The sequence below is a fragment of the Hippoglossus hippoglossus genome, chromosome 4, assembly GCF_009819705.1.
Source record: "Hippoglossus hippoglossus isolate fHipHip1 chromosome 4, fHipHip1.pri, whole genome shotgun sequence".
Classification (NCBI taxonomy): Eukaryota; Metazoa; Chordata; class Actinopteri; order Pleuronectiformes; family Pleuronectidae; genus Hippoglossus; species Hippoglossus hippoglossus.
The window spans coordinates 17,021,704-17,045,471 of record NC_047154.1 but is presented as its reverse complement, the minus strand read 5'-3'; the positions used below and the strand labels follow the sequence as shown (position 1 = coordinate 17,045,471).

The window sequence follows — 23,768 nt, the reverse complement described above, 5'->3', positions numbered from 1 at the left end:
AAAGAAAGTTGGGAACCCACTGAAAGATTTCAGTCTGAGAAGTGATTCATGTTTCTGCTGCACTGACAGACTAACGTTTTGGACTAACACCCTTCACAATGCAGTGTGACCCAGGTGACAGGAGCTTCATTAAAGAAACAGTGAAGGTTCGGACAACTGAGCATCTGAAAAATCCCCCAGAGAGTGATCCATGACTCCCCAACAACAGACAGGACGTCAGTGCAAATCGCTGGACTCTATTATTCCAAAGCTGTTCGAAAATAACAGGCAAGTGCTGATTCAGCTGGTGCACATCATTTGTTCATGGTTGCATGTACAGCAGGTAGACGTGTGTGTACATACATACACACTCTCACACACTCTCTCTCTCTCTCTCTCTCTCTCTCACTCACACTCACAGACACACACACACACACACACACACACACACACACACACACACACACACAGCTCTTTCTAGGAACCACACAGGCTCACAAAGCAGCACTAAAGCGGAGCATTTGCAGTTTTAAAATATTTTGCGACACTGACTCTGAGACCTCTACCTGAAGTGTAGTGCTTCTATCAATCCAGCAGCTCTGCCAGATTTGAGTTCATTGGTCCTAGAGGCACGTAATCACGGCTAAAACAGCTTAAAACAAAACACTAAGGATTAATTCATTTTAAAAATAAAAACAAACAATTCAGTATAAAGGGCAGGATAGCTTCAATACAGTGTCTGTACTGGAAATCAGTCAAATCATAAAACAGATCTAAACTTTGAATTAGTTGCTATTTCCTCCTCTTTTCAAATAAACTCTGTCATTTTAATTCACAGAAACAAACTTCAGCTAAGCCAGTAGCCAGTAAAAATCACCCGAGTCAAAGCAGTTGCCAGAAGCTGCAGCTGTAGGAAAGATAAATATCAAACCTGGGCACAATACTCTGAACAAATACTTCTTTTCTGATCTATTTAAATGTGAAAAAATATATTGATTTTACCACAGGAGACGTGACTCTCAGGCCCTTTTCACACATTGGACATTCAAATGAATTTGAAGTTGATTTTGTATTTTTGCAGCGCTGCGCCAAAAGGGGAAACGATGTGTTTTCAGCCCTGTCTGTTTGTTGGTTGGCTTGTTTGTTTGTAAACAAGGTCGGACAGACACCACAGGACGGATTACCATGAAACGTGGAAGGAGGAAGGATGCGGTTTGGGTCAGGGAAGGGCCCAACCAATTTTGATGCAGATCCTGATCAGGGGGAAGATCCAGGAATTTCTTTTCACATTGTGAGATACGCCGTTTGTCGGTTTGCCAGATAAGGGTGCTCTTCAACAGTTCTGCAAATTCCTCAAGAAATAATGCAGAGATCTTTCATGCAGAAATCTGTAGAATGCTAATATCTATGAACATGTGCAATTTGGTGCAGATCCACGTAATGATCCAGATTCTGAAGTATTTTTAGGGGGAATTATCTTTATTTTTTTAGCAGGATTACGCAAAAACTCCAGAACTGATTGTCATGAAATTGTGTGCAAAGGTGGAACATGGCCCAAGGAAGAACCCAAACAATTTTGTAGCAGATGTGAATAAATGGGCGGATCCAAGATGTATTTTCCCACTTTCTTGGGAAAATAGATAGAGTTTAAGTCTTTAAGCCTCTCTGTGTGCCTTTCTAACTAAGCATTGTTTCTCTCAGGTTCACCAAAGCATAATTAGAAAACTGCCATGCCATGGAAGGAATTATTATGTTTCATAACAGTCACTTAATTTCTATGTTTAAATGACCGTAGCCTTTGTTAAAACAGGATGAAGCGTTAAATGCATGTGTGAAAAGGGCTTGGAGAAATAATTTATCTGAGAATCAACAGTGGCCACGTTCCTTTTCAGCTCATGTGACACAACTGATGACTTGATGTGGTAAAGCCTGCTGAGATCAAAACAGCTGTTTGCAAAGAGTATAGTCACCCAGGTCTGAGAAGACTGGAACGGAAAGAGAGGTGGTCAGTGACTACAATCAAGGTCGTGTTGTGCTCTTCTTCTTCCTCCTCTGAGTTCCCTCTGTTACCGGCACTAGGTCCCTCCTCCCTCGTCTTCTTGTTCCTCCATGTTTTTCCGTGCCATCCTCTCTCTCCGCTCCGCCAGCCGCAGACATCGAGGGCATTCTTTACCCGCCCGGAAGCAGTTTCGATGGTAACACGCATGACACTCTGGAAAGAGGAGGAACATCACAAAAACAAAAGTTAGTGACGGAGCGGTACAAAGGGGTTGTGGCACAAATGTGTCACCAATTATCAAAGGAAGATCTTCACAAAGAGCAGCTCTCGTGTTACTAAAACAAACAATGCGGCTGTGTTCACATAAGCCAAGCCAGTTAAACCAGTTTGATGACACAGCAGCCAATCACGATGAGACCTGGGGGAGGAAAGGTGAGGTGAGGAGTATAAAAGGCAGAGGAGTGAAAAGCAGCGAGACAGAAGGGAGGCGGAGGCAGGAACGTCGGAAAGCTGACATACTAGGACACACACACACACACACACACACTCCACCCTAAACCTGTTCAGACACCTTTAGTGCGTCAAAAAATCTCTCAACTTATGTGCTTCGACACAAACTTATTTCCTGTATGATTTTGTTCCCGTTTCCAAAACTAATGAAAATAATGAAGAGTGGATGAAATGACAAGCCATTCAAATTCAAAAATAGTGTTTATTTCAGGTTCACATGAAAATGGAACTTAAATAATAGCAGGCAGATCTAAAGTCAACTAAAAAGCATAAATTACACATTCAATATGACACATGGCACATCGCATTATTAAGAATATTCCTTCGACAAAAATCTAAATGAAAACAAAATAAAAAAAACAATCAGACGAGGCAGCAAAACAACTGGAATAATGTTTCCTCTGCGGTCAAGTCTACATTAAATATAAAACTACTTTTGAATGAACCAATCAGAGTAATCAGCTCAAGTAGTGTTCGGTTAGACTAAAAACATGTGCAACAGACTAGTGTCACAAAAGTCCAAACTGAAATTCATGACCAAAGCAAACTGAAATGTAAACGTCTAGAAGAGAACACACCATTTTGGTATCATTTTCCATCCCTAGCACGAGAAATCATCTTGATATTAAGCTGCAATCCATCTCTGACCGACAGGAAGTGAACAAGACCAAAACAGCACAGAGCTCAGAGCCGAAGACGTGAAAGTAAACCAGCAATGCATCACCAGCACTTAAAGAATCAAGGCCAAAAGATATCCATCACCAAATAGCTGCCAAAACATATCTTCCCTCCACCATTGCAAAGACACGAGACACCAACACAACCAGAGCCGGTAACACAGCAACAAACAGGAGCAGTGAGAGAAGAAACAAAAAAGAGTGAGAAATGTCTCAAACCAACAGTCAGACGAAAGAGTGTGAAAAGAAGAGAGAGAGAGAGAGAGAGAGAGAGAGAGAGAGAGAGAGAGAGAGAGAGAGAGAGAGAGAGAAATAAAGATGTAGGATTGCACAATTAATCTGAACTAATGTGATTATTTGCCTTCTCTCTAAGGATGAGATGATTGATACCACTCTTCAGATTTTTTGGTGGTTCACAGATCGAGCAATAATATATCATTTAATCTTTAAAGTTATCAATATGCAGATATTGTTGAGACAGGCTGTGGTTCCTCTTTTTTACCATTGTCATTATCAGAGCCCGATCAGATCAGCGATCAGAACCCGATCACTACTGTATGAACCCTGGTTCCGAATGTGCGAGATGACAGGGTCCATATTTTGGCGTAATGTCTCTACGGTGGGAGGGAGCGGAGTCGCGTCATCCTTCTTTATATATGGTCAATAGTCATTCAGTCAACCCGCTGCTATGATATGTGAGTGGTATCAATGATTGCTGCTTGGTTACTACATTTTCCAATATATGGTAAACATTGCTGTCAGGATGATGGTGGTGATGTTTTTGAAATTGTGCAGCCAAGACAGTATCAAAAATGTACAGAACTACTAAAAACATGTAAACAAGATGAAGGCGTTAGTAAAGAAAACCTCTGTAAACCTTAATTAACTAAAGACTTTCGCTTTATACGTTCAGACGAGGAGAAATGATCAGTATCTGGGAACATACAAGATGCTGTTCCCTGAAATATTAACTCTTCAACTACTCTATGTGTAGATCTAATTCTTTGTAGCTTGAATATACCTCCGTTTTTCATTTTTCTTACTCTTGTCCTCCGCCTCTCTCAGTACATTCATCTGTGTCGTTTAGCTCTGCGCTCTCTCCACCCTCCGTCTTGCTCTCCTCTTCTGCTCCCTCCCTCATCTTCCTGCCTCGGCTTACTCTCCTGGCTTTACGAGTTTTGCGACCTCTCCAGTTCGTCCGGGTGATGGTCGACTGTTTTTGGTCGTCCCCTATTTCTACCTCTCTTTTTTCATCCCCTCCCTCGCTTTTAACCTCCTCTCTGACTTTCCCTCTGAAGAAAACAGCTGACAGCTGATGGGGTTTTAGCAGTTTCATGATTGTAAATTTCTCCCGTTTTTCTGTACCAGCTCCTTGTATTTCACCTTTGTCTTGCTTTTCATTACCCTCATCAGTCTCTCTCTTGCTTTTCACCTTCTCCTCGGTTCCTGCTAGTTTTTCACCTTTGTCTTGCTTTTCATTACCCTCATCAGTCTCTCTCTTGCTTTTCGCCTTCTCCTCGGTTCCTGCTAGTTTCTCCAAAAGTCGATTTTCAGACTCCACTTTAATTTCTGTTTTCTCTTCACACTCTGTCTCTCTTTTGGAGAAAACCTTGGGTCGACGGAAAAGCCCTGATAGCTTCCAATGTCCTTTTGTCTCTTGACCAACTTCATCGAGACTCTCTATGCTGCTGCATGTCTCACTCTCACTATCTCCTTTTGAGATTCTCTTCTTTAATCTGTCCAGTTGAAGAACTTTCAATAAGTTGACTTTTTCCCTTCTTACTTGCCCATCTCTCCCTTCCTGAGCATTTACTTTCTCTTTGCTGGACACCTCATCTTGTTTAATTCCTATCTCCTCTCCCTCTTCCTCCGTCTCTGACGTCCCTCCAGTCATCTCCTGCTCCTCTTCATCTCCTTTGCCCCTAGAGAAAACATTGACCAGCTTTACTCTCTCCTGCCTCTCTTCAACCATGTCCCTTGACACTTCCCTCGTCTTTTCCCTCTTCTCCCGCTCTCCCCTCTTCTCCCCCCTATACACTTCTGTGTCTAAACCCTCCTCCCCTCCCTCCCCCTCTCTCCGGTCTCGAGAAAGGGCCTTTGCCAGCCTACGGGGGTTGGAGATCTTCCAGTCTCTCCAGGTAAGAGGAATGAAGGGTGTGCGGGGGTTGGGGGCTCTCAAGCCGCCCAGGCCTGCCGCCAGCAGAGAGGGCTCACCTTCGCAGCGCTGGCACTTGTTCAGCTGAAAGGGGAAGATGATGTCTTTGTCGTTGCCGCAGAACTCGCACACAAAACCCTTCGCCTGGCAAAGCTGCGGAGGAAGGACAGAAACATCAAACATGGTTTCGAAATATCTGGTTGTTTACTGACTTCATAACAATTATGTAACTGATCTATCAATTTGAATCACTGTGAAAAATCACCATGGCACAATTAAAGGTCACAAAAGAAGCAGATGCTCATCTTACCACACAACCATCTACGTGCACGGTACCAAGTTTAATCAGCTCTTTCATCCGGGGGGCCAGTTCTCCGTTGCGCACAGCACTGAGGTCATTGAGGGAGAAGAGGTGAAGGTCCTCAGTCAGGTGACCTGGCAGGCTGTCGAAGTGGTCCAGCACCCTAAGGGGAAGGACACACACACACACACACACACACACACACACACACACACACACACACACACACACAAAGACACCCTGAGTTTAAGATGCCTGTCTGAACGAGGAGAATAATTTTGTGTGATTTCAAAATGATTGTGAAACTCAGAAACATGCAGCAACAAGTTATCGTATACCCTTTAGCAAAGCGACAGGTCTTGAAGAGATTTTTCATGTGGAACAGCTGCACCCTCAAAACCTAAATGAAACAAAAGATTACTTTAACATACAATCAAGTAAAGAAAAACACACAGTCATAAGTTGCTAACAGACATGCACTGAACTCCAAACAATCTCCTGAAATTATCCGGAGGGGCTGTATGTGAGAACACAAATGTGCAAGTGAGTTGCTATGGACATTCTCCTACTAGCCCTCCAGTAAAAGCTCTGAGTGATGGGTAATGCCCAAGTTAGCCCATGTGTGATTACAGCAAAAAATCATCCAGGGGATTCACCGTGAGTGTGTTGGCAAAGTCTCTGGACAAGTCTAGACCCATTGTCCAGAGATCTTACAGAGTTCATGTCTGAAAATGGCTGAAGAGAGAAATATTACCAACAGTACCTTTCTGTTAAGGTGTTAAATATCCTGTGTTAGCTGATGGAGGTGGGCAAACACTACATTTCTCTTCTCACCATTTGCATGTCCTTTAAGTAAAAGCTACAAATAACCCTTATTAATCCATGAACCTTAAACCAACACTCTACTGAGATGGTCAGAATTCAAAACAACATTTAATTAGTTCACACCAAATTATATTTGAGGCACTCTTCAAAAGAAATAGATTACTTAGTGATAGTAGATTACAGCTTTGGAAGGTTTGCTCCTTCATTAAATTAAATAATAGGTAAGGTACTGTGTGGTTTAGACAGTTTAGCACCACTGCCGACCACTGAGCTACAACTCTGAGGCAATTAGTCTTTTTTTAGCCTCCTTTCAATGGGAGCTGTTGACGACATGAATGGTTCTATTCATTCTGATTTCACACCCTGATTACTGGACTATTTCCAGCTTCAGAATCTGTCACAAGTTTGTCATTTTACAATTAGGACACTTCATGCTCGGTAATGAAGTAATGATTTATGTCCAAAGTTTGTATTGAACCATTTATCAGATGTTTGAAAACGTGAAATGTTTGAAATAATTTAAACTGTTGTAAAAGTTGTTGTGGTGGGACACTAGAAAAAAATAATTAAACGTAGGCTAAATTTACAACCATCTGGTTAATGACAAATTTTCCATCCCTCTGTGGTACTCACCCGTACAGCCTCCAGAGGTTTAACCTTCTTGTAGAGGCCGCTGTTGATGTCATTAGGGTTGAACAGTGGGTCTCCAGCAATCTTGCTCAGAAGGTCACGGGCAAAGTTGCTGACGTAGTACTTGCTGAAGTCCCACTTCCTCAGCACTCGACCGGGAACCACCGCCTGGGCGTTCTCATGGCAGCACTGACAGAAGTAACGGCCGAGGTACTCACAGTAACGCAGTCGCTTAATATAGTCTGAGGTGGAGAGAGGCAGCAGAAACACAAGCAGTGAAGAGGTGAGTGTTTTTAATGGACACAGCGTTTGAGCACAAAAGTAAAAGTATCTCTGCAAAGAATTTCTATACATAAGTTAAAACTTTTAAGCCAGCTGATTGAGTTGGAACGAGACTTGCTCTAAGTCTTACAGTTGCACTGTCTGCTTGTAAAATGTAAGTAACCACAAAAATTGGAATTGCAAATGTTAAAAGAAATTCAGGAACGAGAAAATCCTTTCCCGTTTGGTCGTACAGAAGAATTTGTGGGATTGCTAGTCAAACCTGGGTCGATGCGGGTGCCACAGCCAGCGCAGCGGTAGTTCTGTTTAGCCACAACTATCTTCTTCCTGACAGGGAAACACATTATAGAAACATATTAAGAGTGAGGACAATCCATATTTCAGAGTTCAAAAGGCTTCACATTACAGTCACTTTGTTTCTCTACAGTTATTGTGAGAGGTGTTACATAATGAGATGAAACCTGCAGTCTCATTATGAAGTTCTGAACAAGAAAAGTGACGCCTCAGTCTTGAGCCACCGAGACAATTTTGCTATAATTTGCAGCTTATAAGCAAAATAATCATTTTGATTAGTTAACCAGAGCTCTGTTGGTTGTGTCATGGCACAGCTGAAGCAACAGCATGTGAAGGGTAGACTAAAACAGAAAGGAACAAAAGAAAAAACAAAAAGTGTCAATATTAGCAAAGGAAGGTAACACTGGATGTGGACTCACTTGGGGGCAGGGTGGATGTTGAAGATGATCTGCGGTCGCGGCGGTGCCCACTCGAGGTTGCCTCGGACACGAATCCTCAGCTTGTAGATGTCTGCGTGTTCACCATCGTCAGGTGAGATCGGGAGAGAGTCAGGGATGGGCAGCAGCTGGGTGACAGCAAAAAAAGAGTTGTGTGAGTTCACAGGTTCCTTGTGTTTGGAACTGTCTTACAGACTTCTCTAAGTTATATCGGTCATTGTAAATTTTGTGTCATATAGTGAAAATATAGTACGTAAGCAAAATGTTGTACCTTCTGTGGAGCGTCGTGTTCTGGGACCAGCCAGTCCAGCTCCGAGGCAGCAGGAAGCTGCATGCCCTCAAACTGCCTGAGCAAACCCATGGCTACTGACTCAGCAGAGTTAGACTGAAGGAAGGATGGAGAGCTGAAAACACACAGAGAGGAGATTCTCTTAGATTAAAAAAAAAAAGTCCTTGTTTAGTTTTTCACTCATTCAATAACAATTTTTTACATTATAAAAATAATAGACAAGTGTCTGCATAACTTACATGGACTCTGAGCTGAGAAAAGATCTGCTGCTCACACTGCGCTTTATGTCTGCATCTAAAAGACAAAACAACAGTTGAGTAATAGATTTGCGCAGCAAGAAGCAGAAACTAGTAGAAATGCTTTTTAACCACCAGCCACAGAGACTACAAGATTTTCAATAGTTGTAGTAAAATGCAAATGTTATGATTTCTAGAGAGAAAAAGAGAAGACTGGCTGATTCTGTCTGGACAAAAATGTACCAGCAGTTGGCTGGTGGATGGTGTTCAACTCTCACCACTGCTAAAGTGGCATCATTTGTTATAGCTAAGCAGCATTAATTAAAAAGAAGAAATGACTCATCAGAAAACAGGTAAATAAAAAGGGAAGACAAGTTTCCCTTTAAAAATACTTTTGTGTGAATTTCCCTGACAAAACAAAAATCACATCTGATTATATTCAAACATATACGTGTATTTTATCAGGGAGCAAGCAGGAAAGAGATGTTCTGGTAGATCAGAGATAAGACAGACAACATGTGAAAGTAAAGACATTAAGCTGTAGAGTTTGGCAGAGCAGGAGACTTCCTGCATGGATTGATGTTTGCTGACACTGGTTAGATTCAGAGCAAAGAGCTGGACAAGGAAGTTTGTCAGCAGCAACAAAATCGTCGATGCATAGAGACGAATCAGTTTGGCCTGAAGAGTGAGTGAAGTTAAATCATTTTCTGATTTCTCATTTGTTCTGATGATTTAGGAAGATTGTCAGCTGTAGAGTTTGTAGAAGACACAGGAGGATTTGTATCACCGGCACAAAAAGCACATGTGAGCAGACAGAACGTGTTGATTCACTTTCAGTCATTTAGTGTCCAGAGAAATGAGGTGCAATTGCAGCACAATCAGGTTATTTAGGAGGAATAGTTTATCACTGGCATAATACTGATCAATTAATATACATATATAATTACAAAATCAGATTGATGTAAATTCGATTCAGATTCATCATTCAAATCAATATTCAACCTACTGCTGCTTCTCCTGACTAGATTTAGAAATCAAGTACCAGTATGTGTCTGCCCAAATACCTTCACATCAATTAAGTAAGTTGTAATTTCATATAATGAGGACAAAATAACATCAGGCATACAATTTCAGATCTTGTTAAATAGTTTTTGATTATGATATGGTTACTGGATTTAAATGTAGTTACTTTGATTAAGAGAAGTTGAATTGATCTGGGTATTAATTAAGGAATTCCATGTTAAATTCAGCCTAATATGAACAGAAAGGTGTATCACTTAAAGCAGCAGCAAAACAGTATATTTTTGACTAATCACAACATTATCTCAGACAAAATCTCAATGTTAGGTTTCCTGCTGTATCAGAGTGTGATATTATATTGACATATTGTCCAACTCCAATCAGCTACACTCATGGTCATGATGAGACAGACTGTGTGTCTTCAATAAAATATACACTTTGTTTCAAGCTGTCCTCAAAAAAGAACCACTGGTCCTGGTTTGACTTCAAACTTTAAAAGGAACAACAAGGTGGAAGATGTGTATGTGACAGCAATCACACCTCATTCTCACTGGGACCACTTTGGACATGATGAATAATTGTATTCATGGATGGATGGATGGATGGATGGATGGATGGATGAACACCCGAGTTATAGTCAGCACAAAATGAAACTTGTTATCTCACTCGTCTCCTCATGAGCCTCTCTGAACTCTAACATGCACCAAACTACCAGAATCCTCGAGCTCTGAGCAACAAGCGCAGACAAAAGCAGACAAGCGCACAATCCAGCTGAGGTGAGGAAGCAGCTGGCTCAGCTCCAAACCGAAAACTGACAGCATTCTCCGCCCTGCTATGTAAACTTTTTTATGTGGATACTGTAGAGCTGGATCATCGGAGAATAAATGTTTTCATCTAAACCAAAACGGCCACTGAATTAGAACAGCTGCTGTGACTCTCTCAACAGCTAATTATTAATTCAAATGGTAATATATTCTTATTGACAGATGATTTACTTCCCTCTACAGGGTACAAAAGTTTGAATTTTAAGTATGTAGTCAGTATGGTGTTAACTTCCAACTGTAAGTAGTAGCAGAAGAATATTACTTCCACCAAGGAGGTGATGTTCTTGCCCCTGTCCATTTGTTTGTTTATTTGGTTTTTCAAAAGGACCCGTGAAAAGCACAGGACAGATTTCCACGAAACCTGGTGGAAGGATGGGACTTTGACTAAGAAAGAGCCAATTCGATTTTTACGTGCATCCGAATGAAGGGTAGGATTTTTCACCAATTTCCCAGGGAATATTTTATGGATCTTGAATCAGGCATATTTAGAGGGCTGATAATTATGAGTGTGTGAAATTTGCTGCAGTTTGATTGAATTCGAGGGGTCTGTTGGGCCTCGGCAGTGCTATGCGCTTCATCGAGTGACATTCAAGTTGTTCAATTATCCATCACTGACCTGGATTCTTTGGTTCACATTTGTTTCCCTCATCATCAGCATTAAAACTACTAAGTAAATCTAATCCAAATTTGTCACTGTGAAAAAATATGTAATGCGAGTCCTGCTACAGTTGGCATCGTACCTAAGACACAATTGGAGTAGTTTTCACCGCAAGATCTTATACAAACTGTATTGGCAGAAATCTAATATGAAAGCTGAAATGATCAGTTTGGAGAGGAGCCATCAGCTTCCTGTCAGAGCAGCACTGCCTCAGTAAACAGTATGTGTGCATCTGTGGAGCCTCGCCCACACGTCCAGCCTGCAGATACCTGAGAAGAGGGAGGCGAGTGACAGGGAGAGGCCGTTCTGAGACACCGCCAGCAGGGACTGACCCTCGCAGCCATCTGAGAGACAGAAACTAACACTCAGCACAACCATCACCACACGCACAAACATTTCAACACTCCACAGAGACGTGTGTCAGTGTCACAGGCAAACATGCTACAGCTTAGTACACTGCACCCATACTACACATATGGAAGTAATACAGCTCCAAGATACAACACACGTGTCTATGCACATACTGCAATACTGAGAGGTGCAGACACAATAAACACATTAACACATAAAGATATAAAAGTCAAGTACATTATACATGCACAAAGAAAATCCCACAACCCATGTTAGTGGTATCAAATGTTTAGATATTTCTCTCTGTTAGTGTCTCAGAAACTTTCATCTGTTTCCTCAACTCAGAGGAAATGTTTTGAAAATGACAGCGTAGAATATAGTAGAAGATTTCCAACACAAACAACACCCTTCAAACCTATTTATGACCATAATAATCCTAGATATGCCATCTTTCTAACTGTAATGTCTGAATAAATAGCAACACTAATAAGACAATTTTACAGAACTAACACTGCAGACTATCATTCTGTGACCTTTGAAATCAGACTACCATGTTTACAGTCCATGTTAAAGGGTGATATGAAGACTGCAAGATGATGAGGTTATGAATTATGAATGGAACACAAACATACTCATTCACACAGAAAGAAAAGGATTTCCTTGAAGGCATCATGTGCATTTTGGATTTAAAATTGAATACTTTATCCAAATAGATATTTTTCTATTGCCATTTTGCTTGCAGGGCTATACTAGCAACCCTGAATTCCATTTGAAAAAGGAATGGCTAATTGGGAACCTCATTACAAACTCATTTGTTATGTGTTCTGTTCCTCATGCTCCCTCATTCCCTCTCTCTACCTCTTAGTTCGCACTCCTCCACCTCCTCAGCTGAGCCCGAGTCCGACAGGCCCTGGTAGGAGTCCTGAGAGCTCCTCCTGGAGCCTCCACTGTCAGTGGAGTGAATAACTGCAGGAGAGGAAGATAAAACAAGAAGTACAAAAATAAAGAATCAGACACATGAGTGTATCAGATGGCTCAATATACAATTTTAATTTATACTATGCCAGTGGGGCTCATTTGTTGAGCCAGGGGAAATATTTGAGACTGAGACATACAAATCCCATTGAATACATCTTGTTGAGTGAAGGATCCAAATTCACCAAACCAAACCTGTCAAGTTTTTGTGTAAATCTGCGATTGATTTGCAAAAATATGAAGTATGTTTCATATCTAATCTAAACCTGAATATCTAACATAAAATATAAACCCAGACCATGAGTTTTGTGAAGGAAACATCATGCACCTGTACAGATGACTATGTGTTTTATCTAATTGCATCCCAATACTTTCTTACTGGGGTGGGAGGTTGTGCAGGGTGGCAGGCGGCTGTGACGGATCTGTTGCCTGCGTAGGCGGATCTTCTGCTTGAGCTGCTGAATCTCACAGTCACTGTCTCCCTCCTCCTCGCCCTCCTCTTCCCGACGCCGCAGGTTGCACTTCATCAACTCGATTGCTGCAATAAGGGACTCGGAAATGCTGAAATGGGCGTTTTCCTGAAGAGAAAGACAGAGAAAATTAGATATCAGCTCAGGTAGAAGACTGACGTCATTGTTTTAACCCTCTTTTCTCTAAATTAGCCACATGAATTGTAGAATTGTAGTATTGAATTGTTCAAATAATTATAATTCTCCATTCACCAATTTGCATAAAAGTGTATATAACAGAGTTTGAACAATTAGAACTAACTGCAGATGTAATTAGTTATGAGCAATGTGTTTAAATGGACCACACTCTGACCTTTTCAAGGTCAGCACAGCTGCCAAAGTCCTGCTCTGACAGGTAGCTGATGAGGCTCTGGCCCTCTGACGGTTTCCTGAACATCCCATCTGGCACACTGCTGTACTGGGACCCATCTGAAGCACCAAAACATACAAACGAAGCACCATTACATTTTGTATGCAAGTGATTCAATGTTGGAATTTTAGGGTTATCTGTTTTAGCTTTCAAAATAAATGTTTGGCTTTTTGCACTTTAACAAACAGTTAGATAAAATATTACAAGATGTCATGACCTGTTTTTATCTAAATAATAAACTCACTATTGCACCAAGTCTGAAGTAGATATCATGGCCAATAAAATATTTATACTCACAAACACACCTAACAACCTTTCTATGAACTTACTGCTCAGGGTCCAGAGTCAAGTTAACAGACTGGCTGACACACTTACAGGAACAAACACATAAAGTTTGCAGTGGATTTTCTCACATCTTACTTAAACTTTAAAGAATCCCTGATTAAGACTAAATTGTATCTAGTTAAATATTGTTTACATATGTGCATGTTTGTGACTATAGTTTATGTTCTTATGCAAACAGAATAACAGAAAACTCACAAGACTCCATGTAGAGGGAACTTGGATCGCTGGAATCACTGCACTGAGGAGAGAAGGGGCTGTAGTCCTTCAAGCAGCATTCGTCAACGGGCGATTCTATGACACAGACGGTCCATGTTAACGGCCTGTTATCGAAATTCCAGAGTCGCTAAAATACATAATGAATTCTTAAAAATGTATGGGAATGCACAACATCATTCATACACAAACTTGGATTTGATGCATCATTGTTTTTGTATGAAACAATCAATAAGATCTATGGAAACGGTTCATTTCATTGCATGCAGAAACAAATAATGAATATGACTGTTGATGAGTGTTGACCCTTGTCAGTATAATGTGCGTCAATCAGTATAATCTAATCATAATAACATAGTTAACTGTACTATACTTAATGATGGTATTTTTCCTAAAGAAAAGGTATAAAATATACTTTTCACATTATTTTTCACAATGCCAGAACAAAATCCGGACGTTGACACACAGCATCTCTAATAACTTGCCATTTTAACACACCATCATACTTTCAATGAAATACTTAGACTTCATGAAAAATGTGTCCATACACAAAAACAATAAAGTGATCATTTATGACTTTGTCAAGTCACTTGACCTGAATAAAAAACAGACTTAACAAAACAATGAAAAAAGAACCTCAATGACTAAAAGCACATATTATGAAGGTAAAGGTGAAACTGAAAATGAGAAGGGTGGAGAGACTTCATCACCATGCAGAGAAAAATAAAAAAGAAGGGTGGGGATAGGGGTCGAATGATGGAGTACAGTTAACTGCACTGCCGACCTTCAACCGGATCCTCTATTATTATGGTGATTTTTCGGGGGGCCCCTCCTTTCGCACAAACAGTAGAAAAAGACACCAGAGAGAGAGATAGAGCAGAGGGAGAAAAAGTTACCTCAAGCCAAGAGAGGGAAACAGCGAGCAAAGAATGGAGAAGTTAATACAGATATATTTAAAACATTCAGAGAGGAAGTGTGCATCTTCTGCGATAGAATGTGGCCCGACCACATGTTACTGAGCAACAAATAAACATAAAGACTATGCAGGATTAACTAAATCTATGTTTCATTTTACAAAGACAGTGTGCAAAAAAGGAAATGTTAAGGAGAGGTGTTTTTATCATCTTCAAAAAGATGGCGGCTCATTCTTAATTAGTTTAACCCTTCATTAAATGTATATATGTTTTTAAATATTAATCATCATACTCAGATTTCAGTTTAACTTTCTCTTTAATACAACATATCTTACATACTAGCTGTTCGAGGTTACCCTGACCTGCTGTCAAATAAGGTCCCTCCGAGTTAACTTACCATTCCTGAGTTTCTGATTGATCCCTGTGTCTGAGAACGAGCGGGTGTGTCCTCGGGACCCGCGGCCCGACCCCCTCTGGACCTCAGAAAAAGACGAGCGCCGAGGTGGGGGCGGGGCCTGGGATCTTCGCTCCATGGAATGCCCCGGGGTCACACCCTGCTCGCTACTGTGGGTGGAGCTTTGGGAGTCACGGCGACTGCGTTGCCCCAGGTTACCGATAGCCAGGTACTCTGGCCCGTCGTCATAGTCACCATCACCAGAGTCCCCAGCTTCAGGTTGGGGATGGGTGGGCGTTGTGGACTCCTTTAGGGTGATACAAGGGACCGAGACGGAGCCGGGGGGGGATGTTATGCCTCGCTCGCTCTCCCCTGGCCTGGACACACACACCCAGGGAGGTCCGACGATGCCGGCAGGAGAGGTAGTGTCTGCAACACAACGTAAAGATGAGGTGAGGCGGGTTGAGAAAGATGATTGGATAGAAACAAAATTTAAGATTACAGGTCATATGCTGAATGCAAAATCATTGTTTCAAACTAGGTTATCAGCATTGTAATTTAATATTCTTATTTTCTACATGCATGCAATATATTTTCATTTTTCCTCAGTTAAATTGGATTTTCTATTGGGATCTGTGAATAAAAGTGATGTAAATAATGTATTTAATGCAAAAAAGGAACAATGATCCTAAAACATGCTTGGAGGAACCAGAGGAACTTGGTTTTTGTCCATTTTAGTGAGCTAGTTCAGGACATAGAGTTTTGGAGGCTTTATCAACACATTCTTCAGTAACTGACGTGGCCCAGAGACAATCAGGCCTCTGTAATAAAGTCAGTCAGTCTATTCTCAAACTGTAGTGCATTCATAGTGCCATCCCCTGATCCCATCTCCTCTCTCCATGCATATACTGATTGCAGAACAATGACAACTTTCCCTTCGTTTGTTTCACTCAATCAAAAAACTCAAAATCCTTAATTTAAACAGAGAAAAACACTCACAATCTGTCTGATGAGATTTTCACTGAATTCCTGATCCTAAAACTGACAACAAAGCCATAGCAATTAAGTTTTAGAATTGAATAATGACCCAAAGTGCTCGCTCTGTGTGAATATCATTTATCTCAGTTATCACTCCTTCTCCAGGTGAGAAACACAAAGACACATTTGCCAATTCAGACATTCACATAGCAAGTTCTAATGCTTTATGTGATGCCTGTTACCTCACCTCCCATCACCATCATTTACATTAAAAAGTCCCAGAAAACATTTCATGAAAAATCCTGTATTTCATTGACTATTGAAAATAGTTAACAGACATAAATAAATTTAAAAAACAGGAAAGAGCCCCTATTAGCCGTTTGCATAGGTTGGTTGGGCATTAAAAGATGAGTGGTACAACAGATAAACAGATCAAAAACTCAACATGCTTTCCTCACTTGTGCTGTTGCTGTTTTGGGACCGGACTCCCGTAGAGGGTCCAGATTTGTGGCTGGTGAAGACTGCTTCACGCAACGAGCAGTTGGAGGTGGTAAGTCTGCGGTTTAGAGTTTCTCCTCTAGGCACTGCGTCACGGTTTCTCCAGGCCCCACCGGCCCCTGGCAACACACACAGGCTCTGGCTCTTCAACAGACCCAGACATTGTGGGCCCTTCAGAGGGGACAGCTGGAGGGTGAAAAGGAAGGGTATTAATAAATACAAAAACATGCGGCAGTTCTTCTTCACCACCACCAGGGCTTGTAAAATCACATTATGATTAACACCAAAGTATAAATAATAAAAAAAACAGATAAAGGATGAAAGACAAATTAACAAGTTACATACAATATTGAGACATTGCTCAAGCATTTAAGTAATTTCACCAGACGCACCCCAACTGTGTCTACTTGGGCCAGCAGTTTGGGATTGTTCTGTTCCACAGCTTCCAGACACTGAAACATGGCTGTCACGTGAGGCTCGCTCAGCAGAAACGCGTCATCTGAAAAGATAAGAGAGATACAATAAGAGAAAAACAAAGGACGAGGGACGTAGACAGAGAGGGTGAACAAAAAAATAGTAGATGGAAAGAAAGAGAAATTGAAAGATGACAAAAGTTTGTATAGAAGGACAGGGACAGACGAAAAGGGGGAACTGAAAGTGATTTTAGACATTTCTTACTTTAGTTTACACTATGCAACAATGTATCTTGTATTAAACTGGAACAACTCACCATTATAGTATTTACGTGCATGTCCCAGATGCCTGAGCAGAGGTCGGAGCTGAGCTGACAGCATGTGAACCTGTAAGCTGTGAAGCAGCCAGCGCTCGGCCTTGAAGCTTTCACCAGTGCTCTGCATCCCGCTGCTCAGCACCGGCTCCAGCTTACTGAACTGAAATGTAAAGCAGGTTTGTGAGGGAACAGTAGGCGGGGAAAGAAGCTGAAATGAGTAAAATGATTTCCATTTGAGTGAAAACAAGAATTCTATTAACCAGCATTATCTAACCTTGTAATGTTTGTTTTTGTTTGTAATCACTGTTTGTTATAAATAAAACAGCACAGTAGCCAGCGTCATGGGATCTTCTTCACTGGTGTTTCTGTGGTTGACTTTTATGTTGGTGGCACAACAAACCAAATCGTCTTCTGTTTACTCTAAACATGATGTTTATAAGCAGCGCAATAAGGTCTAGCAGTCTGTATGCTATACTCCCATAGAACGCAGTTTAATATATTTTTCTTTGTCATGTCTTTCATGTGTATTTACTATAGAAATGTATTGAAAACTATTTAACTTATTACTTTCCACAGTAATATTCTTGCAATGTAATTTAGTCAACTTGAGGTAACCGACAGAAAATGTATGGATGCATAAGCCAATAAGGAATTAAATTAATTACTTAAATTGACTCTTGCCCATTATGAAACAATATCTTTTCTAGCTGTGGCTAGCGGGAGCAGGATATCAACTTTTTATAGATGTGTAACTTCTTCCTGTTACTTGCAACCACTTGCAAAAAAGGTATATCCTCTGAAACCAAGGGAACTGAATTGACTGATTTTTAAGATTAGTAGATACCCAGGTTAAAACAGGCCTGATCTGGTGTGATGCATTTGATGCCTTGAAACAAAAACAGTCAGTCGAAACACAACAGTGGAATGAGAATTGACAGAAACATATCAGCACAACACTAAGAGAGCGCCGACAAAATATCAAGAACAAATCATCTCATGGTGATTGTATCATGTCCCTGGTGGACAGAGAGGATCGAAAGAAGATTATTAGATTCCTTTGCTGTTACACAAAACTGTTTACACTCAACAGACGGGGCTGGAGTTAAAGGGTGACCGTTCTCCACAACACAACAAAACAGGGGAATCCAGGAAGTGTAGTGACTTTGCTATATGATGATATAACACTGCACATAAAACTTTAAAAAAGTAGGAACTATGGTTTTTCCCTCGGCCAGCAGACAGACAGGTTCTGAAATTCAGCACCTTACGTTCACCGTCTAACAAGGAAAGCAAAACTAGTTTATCAGCTAAATGAGAATTAGTTTACTGCCACAGAGAGGCAAACAAAAAAAAATACCATTACCAGTTTATTTCCTCCTAAAATGTACAAACTGAATTAGAGTGAGTACAAATGTCAGTGTTTTTCAGTAAACGTAGAACCTGACATTTTTAACCTGTTTAAAGGTTTGGAAAAACCAAGGCAACCAAATGACTCGTTATTAGGAGATAAACTGAAAACTTCAGTTTTGTCAGTGACTTACTTTCCCTTAAGCTGTGACATCAGTGCTTCTACAATACAAAATATTTCTCACACCTCATCGTCAAGATCAATGTCTTATATATAAAGTCATGATGGCTGATATGATGTGGAAAAATGTCTTTAAATGCTCAAGGCTTCTGTTGAGTACGTTCACGACCTGAGATCTCAAGATCAGAAAACCTTACACTGTTAAAATAAAAACAGCAGGCAATACAATCTGAATTCGAAAAAAAAGCTCTAGTTTTGCAGTGTTTAGGCCGGTGATCAGAGATATGTGTGCAAACTAATTCTTTAGTATTTACGTGCCACCCTGCATGAGGCTGTCGGTGACCATACCTGTTCAACGTGTGAGGCGAGGTGAGGGCTGACGTAGCGGACACACCACACAAACGGCCAGTAGTCTCTCTGCTTGTAGTAAACCTGCAACACAAAACCAGGTGTTCACATGACCCTGACTGAGAAAAGCAGCTTCAATAAACCCAATGAGTCATAATGGAGAGGGAGAGCGTCACATGTTTCAGTACCGTTCCCCTACACTTCATAAGGTCAACTGATGATTATAGGTTAAACCTCAGTTATAATGTAAAAACTTCTCAAGAAGTCTTTGAAAAATCCATCTAAAAAGCTTGTGAAAAAAACAGTTACACACATTCCTACCAATGTGTGGGAAAGTAAGAAACTTTCCCAATTAAAAAACAGGTAAAGCTTCAGTTCCTGGTAATATAATTTAAGTTTTAAAAACATCTGTCTATAGGCTGTGTGTGACATTTCTCTTGTATGGTCCTACACTTTACACCAAAGCCCGATGTGATGTGACAGGTGTAAGATAAGTAATCTGGAAACATTGAGCTGATCAACACTGTATTTTGTTGTCTGGAGGTGCTGAATTGTTCCAAATGGGGTTGTGGGACACAGCTAGAACCAATACCCTCCATGTTCCATGTTCAATCACAAAACATGTCGAGACAAAGTTGTCGAGTGACCATCCAAATTCACAGGTTAAAGTTTCACAAATGCTAACTTTGACCTGTAAGTCTGCCAAAGCAAAGCAGGGTTCACTGCTGACGCTGATGAGTAATCTACTTTGCTTACAGATTGCACAAAACAAACAATTACAAAAGGGAGAGTGGCATCGGTCAGATCGGCTGACCTGCTCATTCTTCAAGCCGTGACTGAGGATGTTGTTCATGTCCTTCTGGAGCCGCTGCAGGCCGCCATAGCGGGACCACACATTGGGGTTGTTAGTGGACACGAGACCCTCCACTGTGGTCTTCAGGCTGGACAGCAGCTTCCAGTGCTCCCTCCTGGTAGAACAGCAGGAAGGAGAAAGGAAGGAAGTTTAGGAATGAGGAAGGAGGTAAAGAAGCGCTGGTGTCAGCAGCGTTGTGGCCTTCACATGAACAAAACCCCCTTTCAGAAAATAAAAAAATACCAGCAATTGAGTTGCGAAATCCAAACTCTGCACAGTGACTAACAGGCAATGCTTCACTTCAATAAATGTGTTAGCAGTGTTGCCGCATCCTTTCCTGCATTGGCACACACTTTCCCATAACTAAAAGTGTGAAGTCCGGCACTAAAGTTAAACCTTATCTTTAATACAGATATAAAAATCTGTTGATCAAAGAGTGTCGGATACAAAACTTAAAAGATATCAGGTCTCATCCCCTCACAGACAATCGATCACTGGCTCATATCCAGGAGTTCCTCTTTTTTCACCTGTAGTCAGCAAACAAACTGAAAGCTTTTCAAAGTGAGTCACTTAACTGCAGCAATGGGACAGAAAATATGTCAGATGAGGGTAAAGAGACCCTAGGGCACATCATTTAACTTGCCATCAGTTGCCTTTATATTTGTCATGTGCTTAAATGTATAAAAGAATTCACATATTTGGAGGATGGTGTAAATAATCCCTGTAGTTGGAGAAATCTGAAAAATTGAATTCAGGACACAGAGAACATACAACCTACACATGGTTGAATATGATATTTTCTTTTCCTGAAAGTCTAAAAAGATGAAGACAGTGCATATATAGAATATATGATTTGTGGGAAAATAAAGGTTTTGAATCCTCCTGAATGGCACATTTATGAACACCGGTCCATCTATAAAGCAGCAGTGCTGAGCAGCAGCATCACAAGGTCAGCGTGTGTGTGTGTGTGTATGCAGATTTGTTTCTATTTTATCTCACTTTTAATTGTTCGACATACAAAGAGGATTAGAGTTATCACGAAGTACCTTGCTCATCTAGTGGTAGAATACAACTAAGTACTTCCTGAAGTACTGTTCTTAAATACAGATAAGAGGTAATTACTATTCTTCATTAAAAAGCTTCTTTATAATTCTACTTCATCATATGTCAGAATTAATATTGTATTTTTTACTCAACTAAATTTTCTGACAGTATCATGTAGTTGTTACTTTTCATATTAAGAATTTAACTAAAAGAAAAACACACTGATTTTATAAAACACAACACAATGTTACAGATTAAATCAGTTGTTTGTAAACTTTAATCTGATGAACGTTGATGATGAGTTGTTAGCAGTTCCACCAAAGACACATTTGTCCCATTTGTTCGGTGACCGATTGGAGGGGAACCACTTTACTAAACTAGCAGCATCTGGATCAGCTACAACAGCAAACTGTTTATGCAGCTATACAGTAGTTGCTTACGCACGCATGCATCAATCAGTTAATGTGATTTATTTATATATATAATAATATGATGTATTATAATGTAATTTAATATAATATAGGCCTCACAGGGGCCAATTTCCTGAGGAACAAGCAATTCTATTATTGTAACTTTAAATACATGTATGTACTGAATTCAGAACTACATCGGTACTTTAAGTTAAGAACATCAGTATTTCCCAACTTCCCTCATCCTCTGTGTACCTTAAATGTAGGCATGTATTACTACAGTAAATACTATACACAGTATGTACTGTATATGTAAATACACACTATATGTTCCCTGTTCAGAGTGAATTTCCTCAACTGTAGCTCTTGTTACAGCACATCAGGTTCAAACATGCAGGACTTGTGCAGTATTTACTCAAGTCAACTTCTACTGAACATGTGTAGAAAGTAAACACTAATGTTTTATAATGTCAACATATTATAAAACATGCACTTTTAGTTGGCTCGTTGCATTATTCGAACTTTATTTACAGCTACTTTCACTAATGTGAAAGAAATGTTTATTTAGATTTTACTAGATTTGACAGGTAGCTAGTTAGCGGTTAGCACAACCTAGCTAGAGGGGTAGTTAACAGTTAACTTAGAGCCAGTCAGTGGCAGTGATTAACAATGTCAGCATTAACAATGACTAAACTTCCACGACACAGACGTTAGTCAAACAGTTCAAGTGTCTGGTTGGAAAGATTGAAGCCGTAATGCTAAAGCTGCTGACTTCAAGCTGTCAAACATACCATGTCAGGTTAGCTTAGCCTAGCATTGTTGCTAGCTTCATAACTCCACCACCACTGCTGCTGCTAGAGATTTGTAACGTGGCTCAATTAAAGCGAGTTGCTGCTTCAAGAGTCGCCGCTGGCCATGTTGGATTAACTAGTGAGAGGAACCGTTTGTAATTGTGTTATTATTTATACAACCACGGTCCCTGTTAGCTGTTAGCTGTTAGCTGTTAGCTGTTAGCTGTTAGCTGTTAGCTGTCAGCTGTCAGCTCACCTGCGCTCCTCCGCCTCTTCCTCCGCCGCGATCTCCATGTCCTCCGGGAGGAGCAGAGCTCCGTACAAGGCCGCCAGCTTCCCCGATATCTCCTCCTGCCAAGTGTGAAACAACGGAGTTCAATCGCAGAGGCAGGGCTGCTTGGGAGAATCAGCCGCTCCTCCTGTCCTCCTCCGCCGCCATGTCCGCCTGCCCCGCCCGCTCCTCTGAGCCGTGAATCAAAACAGTGCAGGCCGCATGACCCGCTCTCATCATCAGGGAGGGGAGGAGGGGAGGAGGGGAGGAGGGGAGGGGGGGGGGGGGGGGGGGAGGCGGAGGTGTCGTCCTCCGCTCTGCCCACTTTATAACATCCAGGCTTTTACTGTGAAATAAAGCCACAGTAATAAAGTCCTCTGCTGTTTGCTTCTCTGTGAGTGATGTGTTTATTCATCACAGACATGTGATAAGTACAATGAACTGTTAAAACCTGATGAATCAAAAACTAAAACACAGTTATTTGAGTCAATGCTTCCACCTGCTGTTACAATCTGGTGTGGTAACTATGACTCTGACCCCTGTTTGATCTCTGGTGCTTATGTAAAAGTATCAGTACATCTGCCAAAATACTCTTACAAGTAAAGGTGTTGGATGAACTATCAGACTTAGGTAAAAGTACCATTACATCTGTAAAAATACTTTGTTACAAGTGAAAGTCCTGGATGAACTGCTATACTTAAGTAAAAGTACCAGTACATCTAAAATACTCTAAATTGACATAAAATATCAAAGTAGGCTTAAATACCCCATTTTGATGAGAGCTAGCCTTCATTATAACTAAATGATATTATTGGATTTTTATTTATTAGGATAATTTATTTTACAGTTTTCAAATGTGTCAAAAACAGTTTAACTTTTTCCCACTAACATATTATGAGATAAAAATACAGACACCAGAGAACAAGGTAAGAGAAAAATAATAATACCTAGAAACTCCTAGAAGTCCATACATGTACCTTTGCCCAACAGTCTCCTTAAATTGAATCAAGATGCACCAAATTTCACACTTATAGAGGGAAGTCTCTTAAATTAGCCAGATTCTTTCAATATCCATGAATTATTCCCTGTTATTGTACATGTATTTTTGTAAATTATTTAATACAAACTAT

General features: G+C 40.7%; 1 protein-coding gene across 4 annotated transcripts; it reads right to left on the bottom strand.

The window, feature by feature from the left end:
• Positions 1-1,809: 1,809 nt before the first annotated feature.
• Positions 1,810-22,870, bottom strand: rubcn (rubicon autophagy regulator). 4 transcript variants are annotated; one of them, XM_034582810.1, is made up of 22 exons: positions 22,624-22,870; positions 20,084-20,237; positions 19,270-19,353; positions 17,394-17,553; positions 17,056-17,162; positions 16,624-16,849; positions 15,191-15,616; positions 14,664-14,711; positions 13,862-13,957; positions 13,265-13,380; positions 12,822-13,020; positions 12,326-12,433; positions 11,386-11,460; positions 8,618-8,672; positions 8,361-8,493; positions 8,072-8,217; positions 7,621-7,685; positions 7,080-7,318; positions 5,960-6,021; positions 5,631-5,784; positions 5,380-5,473; positions 1,810-2,191 (listed from the first exon to the last, which is right to left on the bottom strand). In XM_034582810.1, the coding sequence occupies exons 1-22, from the start codon at positions 22,659-22,661 to the stop codon at positions 2,055-2,057; spliced, it is 2,922 nt and encodes a 973-aa protein (XP_034438701.1). In that variant the 5' UTR covers positions 22,662-22,870; the 3' UTR covers positions 1,810-2,054. The 4 variants fall into 4 exon arrangements, with proteins under 4 accessions (XP_034438701.1, XP_034438703.1, XP_034438702.1 ...); XM_034582812.1 differs by lacking the exon at positions 11,386-11,460; XM_034582811.1 differs by lacking the exon at positions 14,664-14,711.
• Between the last annotated feature and the right edge of the window lie 898 nt (positions 22,871-23,768).